This window comes from Aythya marila, assembly GCF_965140915.1.
Source record: "Aythya marila genome assembly, chromosome: 21".
Taxonomy (NCBI): Eukaryota; Metazoa; Chordata; class Aves; order Anseriformes; family Anatidae; genus Aythya; species Aythya marila.
The window spans coordinates 1,531,603-1,549,041 of NC_139062.1; the positions used below are offsets into that span (position 1 = coordinate 1,531,603).

At 59.1% G+C, this 17,439-nt stretch overlaps 1 protein-coding gene across 1 annotated transcript in view; it reads left to right on the forward strand.

Annotated features, from left to right (window-relative positions):
- Nucleotides 1–398: 398 nt before the first annotated feature.
- AJAP1 (adherens junctions associated protein 1) overlaps nt 399–17,439 on the forward strand; it is a 41,992-nt gene continuing 24,951 nt past the window's right edge. The window contains exon 1 of the mRNA XM_082777208.1: nt 399–774. Coding sequence (XP_082633334.1) covers nt 746–774 — 29 coding nt within the window. The 5' untranslated portion in view covers nt 399–745. The remainder of the gene's footprint in view (nt 775–17,439) is intronic.

Sequence of the window (17,439 nt, forward strand, 5' to 3'; positions counted from 1 at the left end):
GTCCCCGCACCTCGGGGTGCCCCCGAGCCGCCCCCAGCCGCCACCGCGGGGGCCGGGCAGGCGGCGCGGGGTCCCGGCGCATCCACCCGCCCCGCTCGGGGGCCGCGGAGGCTCGGCGGGGCCGGGGCGTTTCGCCACCTCCGTGCGCAGGCAACGGGGCCGGGGGCGGGATGGAGAGGAGGGGGCGGCCGGGACCCGTCCGCGGGCGGCGGCGGCGGCTCCGTCCCCGGGCACAGCCCGCACCGGCGGCTCCGCGGCGCGCAGGGGCCGCGCTCCGCCCCCGCCTCCTCCCCGCGCAACTTCCCAAAGCCGCGGCCCCCCCCTCGCCCCCGCCCCGCGGGCGCGCGCGCACACACGCGGGCGCGCGGAGCCGTGCCGAGCCGTGCTGTGCTGTTCCGAGCCGTGCCGAGCATCTCCGAGCCGTGCCAAGCCGAGCCGCACCGCACCGCGCCCGCCGGAGCCCCGCGCCTCCCCCGCCGCCCATGGGGCGCGCAGCCTCCGCGGGCGCGCTGCTGCCCCGCCGGTGCTGAGCGCCCCGGGGGCTTGGGGGCACGGGCACCGAGCGCCGCCCTCCCTCCCCTCCGCCGGGGGCTGCGCGGCCTTGGGGCGGCCCCCGGGCATGCCCCAGCCGCTGGGCGCCGCCTGCCCCGCCGCTGAGCGCCGCCGCGGGCGCGGGGCGGCGCGCACGGATGGAGAGCTGAGGCGGTGAGCCCCGCCGGGCCGGGCCGGGCCGGGAGACGTGACCATGTGGATACGCCGGCTCCCGGGAAGCAGGTAGGGGGCCGGGGGGCCGCGGTTGGGGGCCGGGGGGAGCCGCCCGCGGGGCTGCACCGAGCGGGTGCGGAGCGGAGCGGGAGCGGGGCTGGAGGAGTTGGAGGCTGAAGTTGCTCCGGAGGGTGGCGGAGCGGGCACGGAGCGATGCAGCCCGGCGACTTGCAGCCGGGAGCGCCGCGAGCCGAGCGCCTTCATCCCGGGAGAGGTGGAGAGGCGCCCGCCGCCTCCCCGAGCCCCGCGCGGCCGCCCCGGCGGCTGGGATGCGCGATCGGGTTTTCTTCGCCTGTTGTTCGCTGCACGCTCCCGGGGAAAGGCAGCTCTCGGGCCGGGTCCCCCGGCCGGCCGGGCAGGTGCGTTTTGGGGGAAGGGGCCGGGAGGGGCGGGCAGGGCGCCCCGGGCATGTAGAGTGCGCACGCAGACAGACAGCTGGATGTGTTTTGTAGATTAATCGAGAATTGCAAAGCAGAGGAGACAGAGGCAAAGTGTTATGTAACACATTTTCATTACCGCTGCGAAGTCATCTGAGCTGAAATCTTGTTATTTTCGGGGTATTGTGTTTGGAGAACACTAGTTACCCGGCCCCTGCCCGCTCTCTGCGTGTCTGCCCTTAAAGCTGCAGGAATGCCTATTTTTGTTTATTTTGACCGGTTTCAGTAGGATATGTTTAAGGCGGTGGTGTGCCAAACGAGTAAGATGATACGGAAAACTATGCTGCTGTGCGATGTGCACCACGTTCCTCTCTCCCCAACCCAATTCTGTATTTTTAAAGTCCTATTTTGAACAATTAGGCGCTTGATGTGGGGCACGGGTCAGACAGCACCGTCTGCCATGACCCTCTCCTGCGTCTGTGGAGCTCGAGAGCGGCTCACACACGGCGTTGTGCTTTCTGGATGTGCAGAGGGTCGTGCTGCAGAGGGGGGTCCCATGGCGAGCGGCCCCACCACAAGGAAAACGAGAATCGGGCCGCACGGCCGCTCCCCGGGGAGCGGGACGCAGAGGGCTGCACGGCTGCGGGATGAGCGGACGGATGGATGCGAGCACCGGCGGCAGCCCTACCCCGAGCAGCAACTAGGGGAGCCCATCAGCCCTCTCCACCTCTCGCTGCTCTGCTCCCCGCTCCGAGGTGCTCGTGGCAGACACTGGCACGAGTCCTGCTCCCGGCGGGGCAGGGTGCCCTGAGTGCTGCAGAGCGGCCATCGGGACATGGGTGATGTGAAGGGCGCTTCTCCGCAGCCCGCCGGAGTCACTGGAGGCTTTGTGGCTTGGCTCGAGCGTCGGATTAAGGAAGGTGAAACTTGAGCTGAGATTTTCTTCCATGCTGAAGAACTGCAGGAGGCCCTCGGGTTTTGTCTTCGGTGGCTTTCGGGTTTATCTCTGATGTGTCAGGGCAGTCGCACACAGACCCGGGGACTGACAACCATGCGGCACGTTCCAGGTGGGCACAGCAAGCCGAGCGAGCTGCCCGTGGCCCTGGCCTTGTCCCTCTGGCCGTGCTCTGATGGCCCGGGCGAGCCAGCAGCTCTGCACTGCCACCGGAGACGTCTGCCTGGCAAGGCTGTGCTGTGCCGGGGGAAGGACGGAGCCTCCGTGGAGCCTGCAGTGGTGCCGTGACCTTAGGAATTACTCCTGGGCGAAGCACCTGAAACATTTTTCAGGGTGCCTCCCAGTTTGGATGTATTTGGTGAAAGATGAAAAGACCGGCGGAGCTGGAGGGCTGCTTCCCGAGGCTGGAGCCAGCAGAAGGCTGTAATCTTAGAAACAGAGGACGCCCTCTGCTTTTTTATTTTGTGAGGAGTTTAGCAAGGAAAATGGGAGCCTTCCGGTCGCTTCTCTCCTCGAATTGCCTCACGAATTTCTTCGCTGCATACCCTGGATCCTCTCTGCCAGCCTGTCCTCTGTACCACCTCATCAGCTTGCAGTCCCTCTGCGTTTCATTTTTAATAAGAGATAACTTTCCTGCTAACCTTGCCTGCTGCTCTCGCTTCCCTCTAACTCTAATTGCTTCTGGCTTTATTTCTGACATTTCCCATGTCATTTCCTCTCATTTTCTTGAAGACTACCAGAAAAATAGCTCCAAGAGAAGCAGCAGACCTTTCCGGTGCCCGTTTCACCCCGTGCAGTCTCTGCCTCCAGTTGCTGGATGCGTGGGGAGGTGGTGCCTGTGCTCCTGCCCCAGGGCTCCTTCCAAGCCTGCTTCCTTTTGCCCCGGGGCCGTGGTGATTTCATGACCCTACAAACAAGCTGAGCTACCCTAAGCTGAGGAAAGCAGCACCTACAAACCTCATAGGGGAACTTTCAGCTCCACCGGTTGGGTGGGAGAGCTGTGAGGAGCTGGGTGGTTTTGCAGCGCTGCCCCTCGAAGCTGCTGCGAGTTCCCCGTGGGGCTGTGGGGTCGGGGCTGTGTCTGGGGCTGCCGGCACCGAGCGTGCACCTGCAGCCGTGTGTGCGCGTGTGCCTGTGTCAGCGCATACGTCTGCGCGTGTGCCGGAGTGACGGCTCCCTGTGCTGTGCTGTCTTCTAGCTCTGCCCGGTGACTCTCCTCCTGTAGCCACCAATATCCTGTTTTAAACATTATGCCCCGATTCTTACGGCATTTAGCTCCGCAGTGATTTGCAGTGAGGGTAAAAATCCTGCTTGCAGTTTGTTTGATTGTACAAAGCGGCTCATTAAAAGCATACGTTCCTGCGCGTGTGCACCGAGGAAACTTTATGGGCCCTATAGCTCCTGCCAAGGCAAATATTTCCCATGAATTTCGCTCATCAAGTTCATGCTGTCAAATGTAGATTCAGCCGCTCGTCAAAGATGCAAGGCTTGCAGTCTGGGGAGTAATGAGAGCAGTAAGCAGTGGGAGTTAATGGCCTCCGCTGAGGAGCCCTTACTCATCCCGCATCCACGCAGGGGCTGAGCTGGCTGTTCCCGGGCGAATTGATTGCCACAGGAATTCATCTAGTGTCGCCGGCTATGACACTTAACGGCCACCATAATGCTCGAATAAACTGCGCTTTTACGCCGCGGTTCGTACCTCCGAGCCGGCAGCAATTTCACCGAGGAGGAAAAGGAGCCGTGCCCACGCCGAGCAGCCTCGGCGCACGAGCGGCTCTCGGGGCACTGCTGCCCTCCGAGGGCACAGTGACAGCCCCGGGGGGGTCGGCGGGGGCATCGCTGCTGCCCCCGGTCCCCAGCAGCCTCCCGGGAGGCAGCGCCCGCGTCAGCGCCGATCATGCCTTCGTTTGTCATACGGGTCCATGGGATGTGTGAACTGGCTGCCCATCTGCTCGCGGCATCTGAGCGCCGCGGCTCGGGGCGCGCTTTATGTAACCGTCATCTGCTGGCAGCGAGGAGCGGAGCCCTTCTCCTCTTCAAGGCGTAAACAGAAAGTGGAGCGAGGTGCGGGCCGGCTCGCCAGGTGGCCTGATAACCTTGTGCTTACCTTGCTTCCTCTCGTGCTGATCCGAGAGGCCTCCCAGCACGGGTTATTTGTATTGATGCTGGCGTGCAGGGCGGCAGCAAGCAGCGGGAGCCGCTGTGCCACAGCTCTGTAGGGTGTGAATAAACTGTGTGACCTCGGACAGGTCTGCGATGCGCTATGAAAATGTGTGCATGCTTGAGCCTCTGAATAGAGCTGATAGGGGCAGCGCTGGGAGGACAGAGGAAGGCATCGATACGCTGAGCTGGGGGTGCGGGAGCTGTGCCGCATTGCCGGCTGTTGCTCCGCAATGGGGGAGCCTCGGGCCCGATGTGGTTCGAGTTTGGGACCAGAAACTTCTGTCGGGGGAGCTCCGAGCTGCCAAGCGCATTGGGCAGCATCAGGGGAGGATGGGGAGTGACCCAGGGCAGACCCCATCTCCTTGGTGCTTTCACATCCCTTCTTCCCCAAGCTGGGCGGTGATGCTGGGAGGGGGCTTTGTGGCCCGGCACCCACCCGGGGGTCTCCTCTGGGTGCTGCTGCTCGGCCCCCACCCCGATGCCTGCTCTCCATGGGGATGAATCCTTCCCTGGAATACCACACAGCTCCAGACCTGAACTGCCTCTCGCACAGTGGAATTAGGGCGGATGGGAACGTTTCCTGTGGCTCTTCTTACCGGGACCTGCGCCTCCAGACTCGGCTAGCTCACCTAATTTCCCGTGGTGGAGACGTACTTCATCTAATTTCTCTTCGAAACGCGTTGATTAAATCAGAACTGCTGGGAGATTTAAACTGAGCCTCTGTGGCCTGAACTTAACTGCGGGAGGTTTACCTACCTTTATCCTTCGACATTAATTTGGTTTTGGGAGGATTCCTCGTGAAATGAGGTTTTTCCTGGCACTGAACCGCTGCTACTTCACCGATTTCCTTCCCCAGCCTCAGCCTCCCGTCGAGGCCGTACCGAAGCCTCCTCTCAGCGTGGAGCTGGGACATCTCTGCCTGGAGTCTGCTGGGGGGAGGCAAGCGCTGGGGCTTGGGTGAGGGCACAGGAGCCTCCCGGGGAGGTTCATGGCGAGTGGGGCTTTGGCACCCTGCTCCGGTGCTGGGGCAGTGACCGTCACCACGTCCTGCCTGTGTGTCCCAGCCCCGTGGCCGTGTTCTACCAGCAACTCCCCTCCAGCCACCACTGCTGGAGACCCTCGCCCCCTGCACGTCTTCATTTTTGGAGCTTCATCCCGCGGATGGGGCTGTTTGGAGCGGCTGTCGGAGCGCAGGGGGAGGTGGAGGCCTCCGGCACTAACCCCGAGCGCAGGAGGATGCGGCACTTCTCCGGCGCTTCCTCAGCGCTGCTGAGTGATTCAGCCTTTCTGGTACCAAGCAACAGCAATAAAAGGAGAAGAAATCTGGCTTGGCTGGAGATGGATGCGCAGTTGCATGGAAATAAGCACCCTCCAGGCACCGCCTGGCCCCGAGGAGCACGGCCCTGCGCCCTCCGCCTTCGCTAGCTGCGGGGGAGAAGGTACATGGACTGCAGCGAGGAAACATGAAATGAAGCTCGTCGCTCACAGGAGTCGCTGCTTCCAGCTCTGATGTGGGAAATGTCTCAACGTGACTGGGAAATAACGTATGGGGGGAGGCACAGCATGCAATGCCTCGTGCTTGAGTTCCCTCCAAAGGTCTTGCTCGCATCTCTGGTTTCCCACAGACGGTGCCACGGCCCCAGAGCTGTATTTGTGCTCCCGTAGCTGCTGGGGCATCCTGGCAAGCGGCACTGCCAGCGTGGGTCCTCACGGTGACTCCAGCAGCACTCGGCCGTTCACTGAGCCCTGGGGAGTCGGGGTCATTCCTTGGAGCTGTGTCAGGGGGACCCTGGCTGGAGCGGGTAATGAGAACAATTTGCCCTTTCCTAACAAAGCAAAGGGCTGGCAGCGAAGGGAGCAGAGCCCCTGCCGTGGACCTGCCCCTAGCTCCAGGCTGGGGTGGCAGGGGACAAGGCGCTGCTGCCGCGGGTGGCAGCACGTGGGGCGCGGGGAGCCTTCCTTCTGCTGAACGGGGGCGGCAGCGTTGCAAATCCCACGGAGCTCCGAGTTTATCGCTCCAAATAAAGGCTGAGTAAAAGCTGCTTCGAGAACAACATGTAGTCAGGGAGCGGTAACACGGTTCTGCAAAGGGAGTGTGACCTGCAGGAGAAACACAGGCGGGGACCTTTGAGAGGGAACAACCAGAGCAGGCAGAGTGCGTGTGCCCTGACGTGGGAGCACGGGGAAGGAGCCTGTTGGCACGGGTCCCCGGGTGGTGGAGGTGAGAGGCTGCCTCGGGACGTGGCCCAGAGCAGCAGAGCCCCTGCTGGTGCCTGCACTTGGTTCAGGCAGGAGTGTGGGTTTGCAGTTTGGGTACAGTCTTTCAGCAGTCAGGCTGACTGTGCGTCCCTTTCTGCAACACCCCAGGATGTTCGGGCGGAGATCTCCATGATAAATGCTCAGCAGTGCTTTACAGCTCCATAAATAGGGAATGTGAATAGCATAATGGTGGCTTCCGAGCTGTACATAAAGCTATTGTTGGGCGGTGGGGGAGAGCTGATGGATTGTCGCTCGCAAGACGACACTCAGGGCACTTGAGAGCAAGCAGTGCAGATTTATGTTGGCACTGGAGCGAGTTTTGCTTGGATCATGGAAGCAGCCAGGCTGGGGGGGAAGTGTGGGGTCCCCCGGGGCTGGGCTGGCCCCAGTGCTGGCCCCACAGCCGAGCCCACAGCTCGCATTGTGTCCCCCTGGGGTGTGTTTCCCTAATTGCTGTGGTCCTGTGCGTGACCCCAGCCGCGCTCCTGGGGCTGCGGTAGCATCTCTTTGCTCCGTCTGCAGTAATGAAGCGTTAGTTAATTGCCGTGGATTAGGACATCCACTTAAGTACCCAATGAAACGTCGGTGATTGATGCTGGGGACCAGCAGCACATGGCCGTGTTCCCACTTGTGCCTTGACCCTCGCCAGGCTCTGCTCCTTCCCCTGCAGAGGGGCCTCGGAGGAGCAGCTCGGCGCGTCTCGAGCTCCAGCCGAGCCTGGAGTGGCTTTGCATTAAACAAAGAGAGCATTACAATCCCAGACGTTGGCGTGCGTGATTTTCAAAAGAGCTTCCAAGAAGAATAAACTCGTTCCCCACAAGTAGTTGCCTTCCGTACGCTTCCTTATTAAGTTTTCTCTGGGAAGAGCAGGGACGTTATTCATCATCTTGTTTCCTGGTTCTGTAAGAGGCTCTCTACTCCTTTCGCATCCTCTCAAGCGAAATATGCAGAACTCGCTGTGTCAAAGTGACATGTTCACTGGCAAAGTAAGTGCTGCTCATTTTGATGGCAGAGGATGGAGCCGCTTCTTGCAGGCGGTTCCTTGCGGGCGCTGTGCCCAGGATGCCTTGTGCAGGATGGGACCTTGCAGCCCCCCGGGGGGGACGTGGTCCCTTGGTGGTCCCAGCCCTGCACACAGGGCTGCTGGCACACGGATGTGCTGGCACCAGCTCAGGCTGTCGCTGCACGCTGCTAATTAATCCTCTCTGTCTTCAGGTGTGAATAACTTTTGGCCGAGGTTGCTCTTCTGAGTGTTGATGCTGAGGGATGAGTTTCATCTTTTTTCTCTTTTTTTTTTTTTTTTTTAATGAAGAGAAGTGTTTCTGCTGGAGTTTCTATCCTGCTCGCACAAGGACATCAGCAGTACCGTATGCAGCAAACAGGGGGTTTCTGGGTGACCTGGGGTGGGCACGGGCAGGGGCCACCTTTCTGCTCTTCTGCAGAAAGCCGAGATGCCACAGGAGATGGAGTGCATCGCAGAGGGTTACAGACAGCAGCAAGGGGTGAGAAAAGTCTCCTTGTCATTGCTGATCTGCCTGGCTGGGATCTTCATCTCCTCTGGAGATAATGCTTTGGAAAGTTTAATCTCTCTTGCAAAAGGGATTTTTTTTTTATTTTTTTTTTAATGAGATGCAAAGCACAGTGATATCTGACTCACTGGCAATTAGCCTCCGGAGGGTGTGTGCCCACAAACACCGCAGTGTTTCCTCGGCGCTCGCTGGAGAAGTGCCGCTGGTGACTCATGTTCACCTTTATCCTGCAGGATTGCGCTCCTGCTCCTGCTGCTGCTGCTCCTGCTGCTGCTCCGCCAGGTGCTGTGTGCGCACCGAGGTGGCCGTGGCAGGGAGCACTGCTCTCCTCCGTGGAAAAAGCAATTGTTTGGTGCTAAAAGGAGATTTAAACCTCTGTATGAAAGGATCAAGAGTCTTTGCCCTGGATTTCATTCTCGCTTTCTATTTCTATTTCCTTGCTTTCTATTTTGGTTTTGCTTTTTCTCCGTCTTTTCAGCCCGTTCTCTTTTCTCCACTGAGCAGGTCCAGCCACGAGCCTGCTCCCGCAGCACCAGCCCCCGTGCCCGGAGCAGGACAGCCCCGGTGGGGCTGAGCACGGGGATCCTGCTCTTGCTTTCTCCCAGCCTGTGTATTGACGTTTGATACTTTCAAAGCGTGCTTTGCTTCTTCCATTTTTTATTGTATTTCTTGCTCCGTAAAAGCTATCTGTCTGTCTGCTTTTAGCGGTTTGATTTCTCTCATCTTCTCCATTGCTGTAGCAGTTATTGGATCTTTCAGAATTCTTTACACTTTCCCTTTGTTCATTTGCTCATACAACCGCTGGGCTTTCGTGATAGACTGAGCATCCGTGGGCTCGCGGGGCCACCTGGGAGTTCCCATGAAGAAAGCCAGGGTTGGCTCTTGGATACAGCGGTGTAAATCGGGAGTAACCCCATTAAATAGAGCACTGCATTGGCCGTGCAGCCCAGTTCAGGCTTCCTGGGGGAAGTGGGACACCCAGGGAGATCTTCCCGACAAATCCCGCTGGCAGATATCCGTTCCTTGGGTATTTTTCCCAGTGATAATGTTTGCCTTTATTTGGGATATCTCTGCGGGCAGAGCTGTGAACTCGGATGCGCCATTCCTGTGAAGTCGTATTGTGTTACAACAGTATAATGAACCCATTTTAATTATTTTGTTTTAAAACTCGTTAAGCCGCTACTTAATGCATACTGAGCTAACTTATCTTATTTTTTTTTAGATCAAAGTGTTTCCTGCATACGCTGTAATGACACGCCTGAGCACATTAATTTAGAAAACAAGATAAGTGCTCGGTTATTTAGCGGGGGAGCCGGGGTTCCCTGCAGCCTGGTGTTGGCCCCTGCCCGGCCCCAAAAGCAGCCGCTCGCTGCTCTGGGGGCTGCACGGAGATGTCCCGAGCTGTGGGGTCAGGAAGAGCACATCGGGACCAGGGGCTGTGGCTGTTGATGGGGCAGAAAGTGCTAGTAAAAAGTGCCATAAGAAGTAATTCATAGCAGGATCTGGGGTTACGGAGGGCATGGGATAGGTTGAAGGCATCGCCGTCTCCTGAAATCCCTGCACCTCTATGGGAGTGGGCTGGAGGAGAGGGAATCCTCCCAGCACTGCTGCCCCAGCCCCGTGGGTCGGGGATTGCTGCAGAGTTTGTGGGGTCAGCCCAGAGCCACCTCCTGCCACCGGGGAAACCCCAGCTCCTGCCTCCCCCGCAGGGCTCAGGGTTTACGTCCGGATTTTCCACGCCGATGCCTTTATTTTGTTGGACTAAAAGGCCTGATCGCTCCCTGGATAAACTGCTTTGTTCGTGGATCGATTCTGCAGGGGAGAAACGTGTGGAAAAGGAAGAAAACTCGTGAATGAAACAGGGAATGACCTCGTTCTTCATCTATGGCTGGGGGGAAAATGCACATTCCCATGTGAAGCTGATGGACCCGTCCTGGCAGCTCCGGGGGCTGGAGGAGCATGGCACTGGGGCATGGGGGGCTCTGGGCTCTCGCCCTCCTCCCCGTGCCGGGGTCTGGTCCGGTGGGACCGGGCCCGCAGCTGAACTCTGCTGTCCTTATTTATTCTTCACAGCATTAGGGATAATCTCTAAGCCGCCGGGTTTACTGCTCTCGTACACGTGTCGCCGTCCCTTCCTTTTGGCAGCACCATTTTGTAACTGAGGAGCGGTGACGTGGGGCCACGTGGGCCAGCCCAGTGCTGGGCACCCCAGCAGCAAGCTGGGGCTAAGGGGAGAAGTCCTGCCCTTGGGTTACCCAAGGCTGGATCTGGACATGGGAGTACAAGCCGTGTTAGATGGGAAGGCACAATAAAGAAGAGCTAATTTCCTTGGTTTTATGGATTTGTATTTTTCCTGAAGAATCAGGCTTGAGCCTGTGACTCTTCTACAGGATTTTGGGTGGATTTGGAGGTGGCATTGGGAGAAACTTTCCAGCAGGTTGTGTCTGAGCTGGAGCTCTTGCCTCTGCCTGATAGCCAGCGCTGGTGCAAAATCCTGGGGGGAGAGTGAAATAAATGGGAGACAGGTGCAGGTTTTAGCTTGAAAGGCAGCTCTCACAGCACCCCTTTGTCCAGGCGGGACAGACGGCGAGTGTTACTGCAGACAGTTTGATGAAATGCCCTACTGTCCGGCCCCGCCGCGCTAAATGCGCGCAGTGTTCGAGGCAGCGTTGGCAGAGGCGCTGGCAGAGTTTGCGGGTTGCAGATCCCGGGCGCTGCCTGTGCCAGTTTGTTCCCTCGTTGCTGTACGTGCACCTTCCAAGGGCCGGCAGCAGCCAGGGACCTTTCCCTGTGCTTTATCTGCTGGGCTGGACGCTCCCTGGTACCTGAGCTGCTGCTGCATCCACACCTGCGGAGCGGGTACCAAGGGATGCTGAAGCAGGCGAGGTCGTGCGCAGCTCGCCTCCAGGCTCTGCTTCTCCTGGCTTCACGCAAGCCTGCTCCTCGCTGCTGTAGCAGCACACACGGGGCAGTGCCAGGTCCTGCTGGGGTTAGGTCTCAGTGCCCGTGACCTCAGCACCGATGCTCCGAGCTGCTTGGAGCAGAGCAGCTCCTTGGGGGGCTCCGGGGGAGCCCCTCTCCTGGCCTCGTGGTGTTTGCCAGCTGAAGCCGTGGCCTCTGCCTCTCGCCAGGGCCAGCAGCCTGTGTGTCGGTTGTTTTCTGTCAGCTGGCAGGATGCTTGTCAGAGCAGCAGCAGGTGAATAGCGGAGCTCAGGTTTTACACGGAAACTTGCTGAAGACGTTTCTCTGCCTGAAGGCACATGCTGGCTTCCCGGGCTTCTCCCCCGCCCGCCCCCAGTGCTTTTCAAATCCTATCTGAAATAATCCCACACGGCCGGGTAGAACAGCCTATAACAGCTGCTGTGTCCTTGTCAGAGCCAGTCAGGCTCTGCCGGGGATCTTTGGTGGTGTTTGCTACCCCCGTGCCAGCCCTGCTGGGGGCTCCCCTTGCCGGCTGCGCTCCTGCCCCCCGGTGCTGGGTGCGGGGCACCCTGCATCCTGTTGGCATGCGTCAAAATGTTTGAAAATGGGGGTTGAAACCCACACAGGCCTGGGTTTGGGGCATGCTGCTGTTCCTCTGCATGGTTGGGTGCCTGGGGCTCCCCTGGGTGTCTTGGCACCGCCGGGGGCATGCAGCCTTTGCCCTGCACACACATCGCTCCTTGGGGGCACGCACACCCAAGAACCAGGGCTGCTCCTTCTCCAGTCCTGCCCCGTTTCCAGCAGGCACGTGCTGTCTGCCTGGCTGCGAGAGCCTGGCGGTGGGAATTCGGTGTGCTTCACCCCCTGCTAATTTTCTTCTGTAATAAATCCCCTCTCTTCCACCGCACGAAGTGTTGTCAGTTTAATTACTTGTGGGGAGAGGGGAGAGGGAAGGAACTTAGGAATTGTTTTAAATGCCACTTTTATTAGTATGTAATCCTGAAGCTCAGTTCTGTAATATGAATAGGTAGTGATGTGGCACGTTTAATTTACCTAGGTGCTACTGGATGTCAGCTCCCGTGCCTTAATTCCCAGGCCCAGCTTTAAAGACCTTGGCAGCTATGTTTTCCTAAATTTGTAATTAACTTGGAGGGATTTGGGGCTCCAGACAACGCGTTCCCAGCTCGGCCAGGCTGGGCAGGGCTGGGTTCACAGCGATATCCAGGCTTTGCCCAGGAGCACAGCGGGGCAGGGAGCTGCTCCCGGCGGTGCTGGGTGCAGGCACTCAGTGGAGCCCTGATGGTGCTGAGCCCACACGTGTCTTGCCATCTGCCCACGCATGGGAATTTGCTGCTTTCCTCCCCCTAGCCCATCCGAGGGGCTGTTCAGCCCCGGAGTGCAATGGCACTCCTCTATTTCCATGGCAATGGCTTGGAGCCGTAGCTCCCCGACAAAGGACAGTCGGCGCGCTGCAGGGAGCATCGCGCACAGAACCAGGGATGTCCCCCTCCGAGATAAAGCAGCATTGTTTCCACGTAAAACCAGGGACTTCTAAACATTCCTGTAATGTGTGGGGACCTGTACACCCGTGCGGGACGCAGAGCTGTGCTGGCAAAGACTCCTCCTGGAGCCAGGCGCCGGGGTCCGTGCCGCGAGGGTGCTGCACCTTGCCTGGGACGAGCCAGCATCACCCTGTCACATCTCCTGCTCGTCCTCCCGGCGGTCGTGGGAATATTTTTGTCTCTGTAGTGCTTGCTGTTTGGAGATGTAAAATGCTCAGTTCGTAAATCATCAAAACAAGGACATAACCTTGATTCCCTGTGCAACACCAATACATTACCTAACATGAGGCATGAAATGGAAGAATGGTTCCATTTGTATAATTCTGCATTAAAAATCAGCCTATTCTGCATTTACGGCTGCCTGTGAAGTGTCTCCACAGTCATGGGAGAAAGGGGCCGTTTTTGGAGAGAAAACAAGTACCTTATGAAAGGGATGCAAATCAGCACCTCTGCCTTGCTGCCCTATAGATTCACACTTGAGTGAGTCTTTTGAGGCTTCAGTGAAATGGGTTATTTGCAAATGGCTTGCAAGCTGCTGACAATTTGTATTTTGCAATTTGTCAAAGCCACTCTGTGGCCCTGATCCTAGTTAATTGCTTTGACAGATGACCAAATTCAGGGATTTCCAGGCGTGCAGCACGTAGCCTGGGTTTGCAGCTGCTGGATTAACCCACCTCCCACCCGCGGGACCAGCGGTGCAGGTGTCCCTGTCCCCGGAGGGTCAGTGGGACCTGGATGTCCCCAGCATGCCCGGGAGCTGCAGACCCGCAGAGGGGTTTTGTCCCCGTGTGGCTGTGCCCTTCCTGCAGGACCCAAGGATGTCAGGTGGCACCTGAAGAGAAAGGGCAAGGGAATGGATACAGCCTAAAAACATTTCGCCTTGGAGCAGTACGAGATGTTTTCCCTTCCCATCGTGTTCCTCCTCCTGTTCACCAGCCGTGCTGGCTCTCCCTGCCTTCCCCTCCCACACCATGATTGGCATCAGGAGCTGGCAGCGGCTGATTTCTGAAGCAGCCTCCCCGCAGCGCTGGGCTTCAGGGGCTTTGGGACAGCACAACCGCAGCCCCCGCCCTGTGCCCCAATGGCAGCTTCTTGGGAAAGACCCGGCTGTCACCAGGGGCAGTGCTGACACCCCACAGCCAGCAGGAATGAGAAATGGCAAGGTCAAGGTGGCACCGAGCTATAGGGGTGCCCGGGCACCCCGTCCCCCAGGCCTGAGGCAGTGCACCCCATCACATCGCTGGGCCTCGTGCTGTTGCAGCCCTCTCTGCCCTTGGGGTGCTCTTGCCAGGCTGTCTCTGCAGATAGAAATACAAAATAACGTGCACAGAGGGCACAGAAAGGAGGGGTTACTCTGGTTATCCTGCCTGCTCTCATCTTCCTTTATGTGCCTTGTTTTTCACACACATTTCTGTCCAAACTCCAAATCGTGTTTGCAGACTGCTGTGCTGCTGCGTACAGCTTCGTCATCCAGAAAGCAGCACCTCACCCCTCCCTGCTCTGTACTGCTTTGGAGACATCAAAGTAATTAATGCTCGGCACCCATATGGGCTGGGCACATGTAAAGGTGTTCTGAGAGCCTCAGCCTCTGCACGCCGGCAGTCCCTGGGGAGAGGTGTCCCTGCGGGTCTCTGAGCAGCAGCAGTTTGGCTTTCACAGCTGGGAAGGGGCTCGAGGGGAGTTTGGGACCGGGTCTGCCAGCCCCCTATTTCAGGTGTTTGTGAGGGAGGCCTGGGAGCAGAGGTGGCAATGGCAGGACAGAGAGATGCTGGGCTTGAGGTTCGTCCACACTCTGGGAATACGAATGAGCAAAGCACTTCTCTTGCGTGTGCTCGATTCACAAAATGCTCAGCACTTCTGGCTGTAAATGAAGCTTCAGAAGGGGCTGGGGACAGCCTTGGCGTGCCCCACGGGCAGGAGCTGATGGGAAGAGCCCCAGGAGGAGGCCCCCCAGCGTCCCCAGCACAACGTTCCCAGCACGAGGGCGCAGCGAGATCAGAGCCCCGTGCCCCCTCGAATTAATCTGCCTCTGAAGTGCCAGCTCCCCTGCCCTTCAAAGCAAATGGCTGCATCTGAGAGGATTTACAAAGGGATTTTCGTGCTGGGGAGAAAGCATCACGCAGGGCAGGCAGTGGGGCTGTAAGGAATGCTCTCAGCACCTTGCGCGCCGGTAGCGCCATCACCTTGAAAACGGAGCCAAACTCTGCTCCCAAGGTGCTCAGCAAAGTCATTGGAGGTGAAAGAGAGAAAATCCCCACAAGCACGGGATTTGGGCTCTTCTGCCAGGCTGGGCTGGGAGACAGCCAGCTGGGAAGGAACAAACTTCCCTGGTGGGGGCAGGAGCCCAGGTGCCCCAAAACGTCCCCAAACCTGGCACCAGCCCCAGGTCCAAAAGCAGAGGGGTGAGGCTCGTCTGGATGCTCTGGGTGATGCCTGGGCTGCAGTGCATGGGGCTGGGGTCTGCAATGTGGGAGTGAGGCTGTCCTGAGCTCAGCTCAAAGTGCAGAACCTGCTGGTTTCTCCCCCTCGTTGCTGTGCCCCCAGCTGAGGGATTTAATCTCAGTGTTTGTTGTTGGCGTCTGAGTTGTCCCTTTCTAAAAGAGCAGGGGAAAAGGGAAGGAAAACAAATGACTAAATATTTGTGTGTTTTTCTTTCTGCCAGGAAATTAAGCTCTGGCTAACAGTCCCATTTCACTTGCTCTGGAGAACCTGTCCTCTGGGCTGCGGGGGTGGTGTAGGGCTGATTTGGGGGCTGTGGGGGAGAATCGCCCTCTGGAAACGGGGATGCTGCATGGAGAGGAGCGTGCCGGGATGAAATCCTGCGTGTCCCAGAGGGGCTCGCACCCCCTTGCCCCTCCAAGCTTGTGGGTGGTCGTCTGCTGGGCACGATGCTCAGGAGAAACCGGCGCCTCGCCTCCTTCTGCTCGTCCCAGTGCCATCAATGCCCTGGGGATGAGGGCTCAGAAAGCCCCCGTGCTTTCCCATGTGCCCATGGAGCCCACCTCCCCCAGGACCCCCCCACCACACCTCCTGTGCTGCCGAGCTGCAAGGAAACCTAATTAAAATCCGCATAACAGGCATGTAATCGTTGGAGTGTTTAACCCAAGTTTTGCCTCCGACGTACCGACACCAGTAATTTCACAACTAATTACAAAGCACGGGAACGCCTGCCTCCTTCTCCCCTTCTCTTCCTGAAGCTGCGGGGCCCCCAGCGGGTCTGCGGGGGCAGAGCTCGGCTGGGTGCTGCGGTGGTGGTCAATGGTCCCCGCAGGCCCCGCGTGCAATCACTGTAATTATCGGAGCGGTTTCATTGAATTCAGTCAGCCGCTCCTGTACTCGCCGTTAAGCGCGTGTAAATATTTGTAGGAGTTTCTCTTACTGCGTGAAAATACGGCCTGCTCACCATCCATTAAGCCACGGGAGCGGATTTGTGGTGCAGGGGAACAAAGGCTCCCGGGCGAGGAGGCAAAGAAGGGATTCTGTGGTTTCAAATCTCTCCGCTGCTCTTTTCTTTGCCGAACTGCCTTGCCAAGTTTTGTTGAACTTTCCCTGGAGTTTGAAGGACGTTTCAGGATAACGCTCTCATTCACCTCCAAGAAGGGAAAGGAGAAAATCGCCCACGCTTTTCCCTACTTTCTTTGCAATGAGGAAAATCGTAGAGAGTGAGGGAGGGGGTTGTGGATAGTCAAAGCCCCGGGCTCCCGAGGATGCGGTGAGCGGTGTAAGGGACCCCGCCGGCCCCTGTGCAGGTCGTGGTGCCGCAGCCGTCAGCACACATAGCAGTCAGTTCCTGCGGGTGCTGCGAGCAGTTATTGTTCCTCTGCCCTCTGCTTTCCGCCTGGCGAGATGCAGGGCGTGCAGTCGGAGGAGGATTTGTGCCATTTGATGCATCAGCAAAGATCGTAAGTCCTCCGAGGGCCGTGCCTCGGAATAGCTGCGCCAGCAGCGAGTTGCTCTCAGCCGCCAGCGACCAGCAGCAACTTTCTGCTCGCGGCTCCTGAGAGCTGAGCAGGGGCTTACACCCGGCTTGGGGTGGGTGAGCACAGGGGGTCCCTGGGGGCAGCATCCTGGGAGCATCGGGCTCCTGCAGGATCACCCAGGCTTTGGACACCCCGTTACCGGGGCCAGGCAGGACTCTGAGGTGGATGTGTCCCCAGGCTGCCCTGTGGGACACTTCTGTCACTTTCAGCGCTGGCAGGAGGCTGGGTTGAGGCTGGGGGATATGGGGGGAGCGAGCTGCAGGCCCCAGCCTGGTTGGGGGACGGGGGCTGCTCCCACTGGAGCCATGGGACCACTCGCTGCCGCATCCCCAGCGCCGCTCTGCGCGCACCGCGCTGCGTTGCCTGGACGACGCCGACTCCCACTCGCTGCTGTTTGTGCTGAAGGACACTTTCTCTCCTCCGTCGTTGCAAAGCCCTCAGAAGATCGCGTGCCACACACGATTGCTGCGAGCTGACCGGCTTGGCAGCCCCCCCCCAGGAGCCATGCCTGGGGCCGTGCCAGCCGGCAGGCAGCCGAGGCCATGGCTGGCATCGCCCCAAGGGCTGCGGCAGGCAGGTGACCCCACCACCCTTGGGGTGCTGCTGGGGACAGCCTCATGCTGCCCCAAAGGAGCCCTGGATGTCCCTGCCATCACCAGAGGCTTGGGGGCCAGACCAAGCCTGGGGAGCGATGCCAGGAGCGAGGGACACCCCTGCCTTTGGGCATCACCTGGTGGCATCGTGCTTGGGTGTGGGGTTTCTGCGTGACCCTCTCAGAGGCAGAGGCCGTGTGCTGCATCTTCCCCGCGTCCTCCCCACGCTGCAGGGAGCAGCCCTGGGGTGCTCGGGCACAGCCCGCGCTGGAGCCAAGCCCCACGAGCTGAGGGCTGGCCAGAGCCAGCCGTGGTGCCGCGGAGTGCTGGGGCT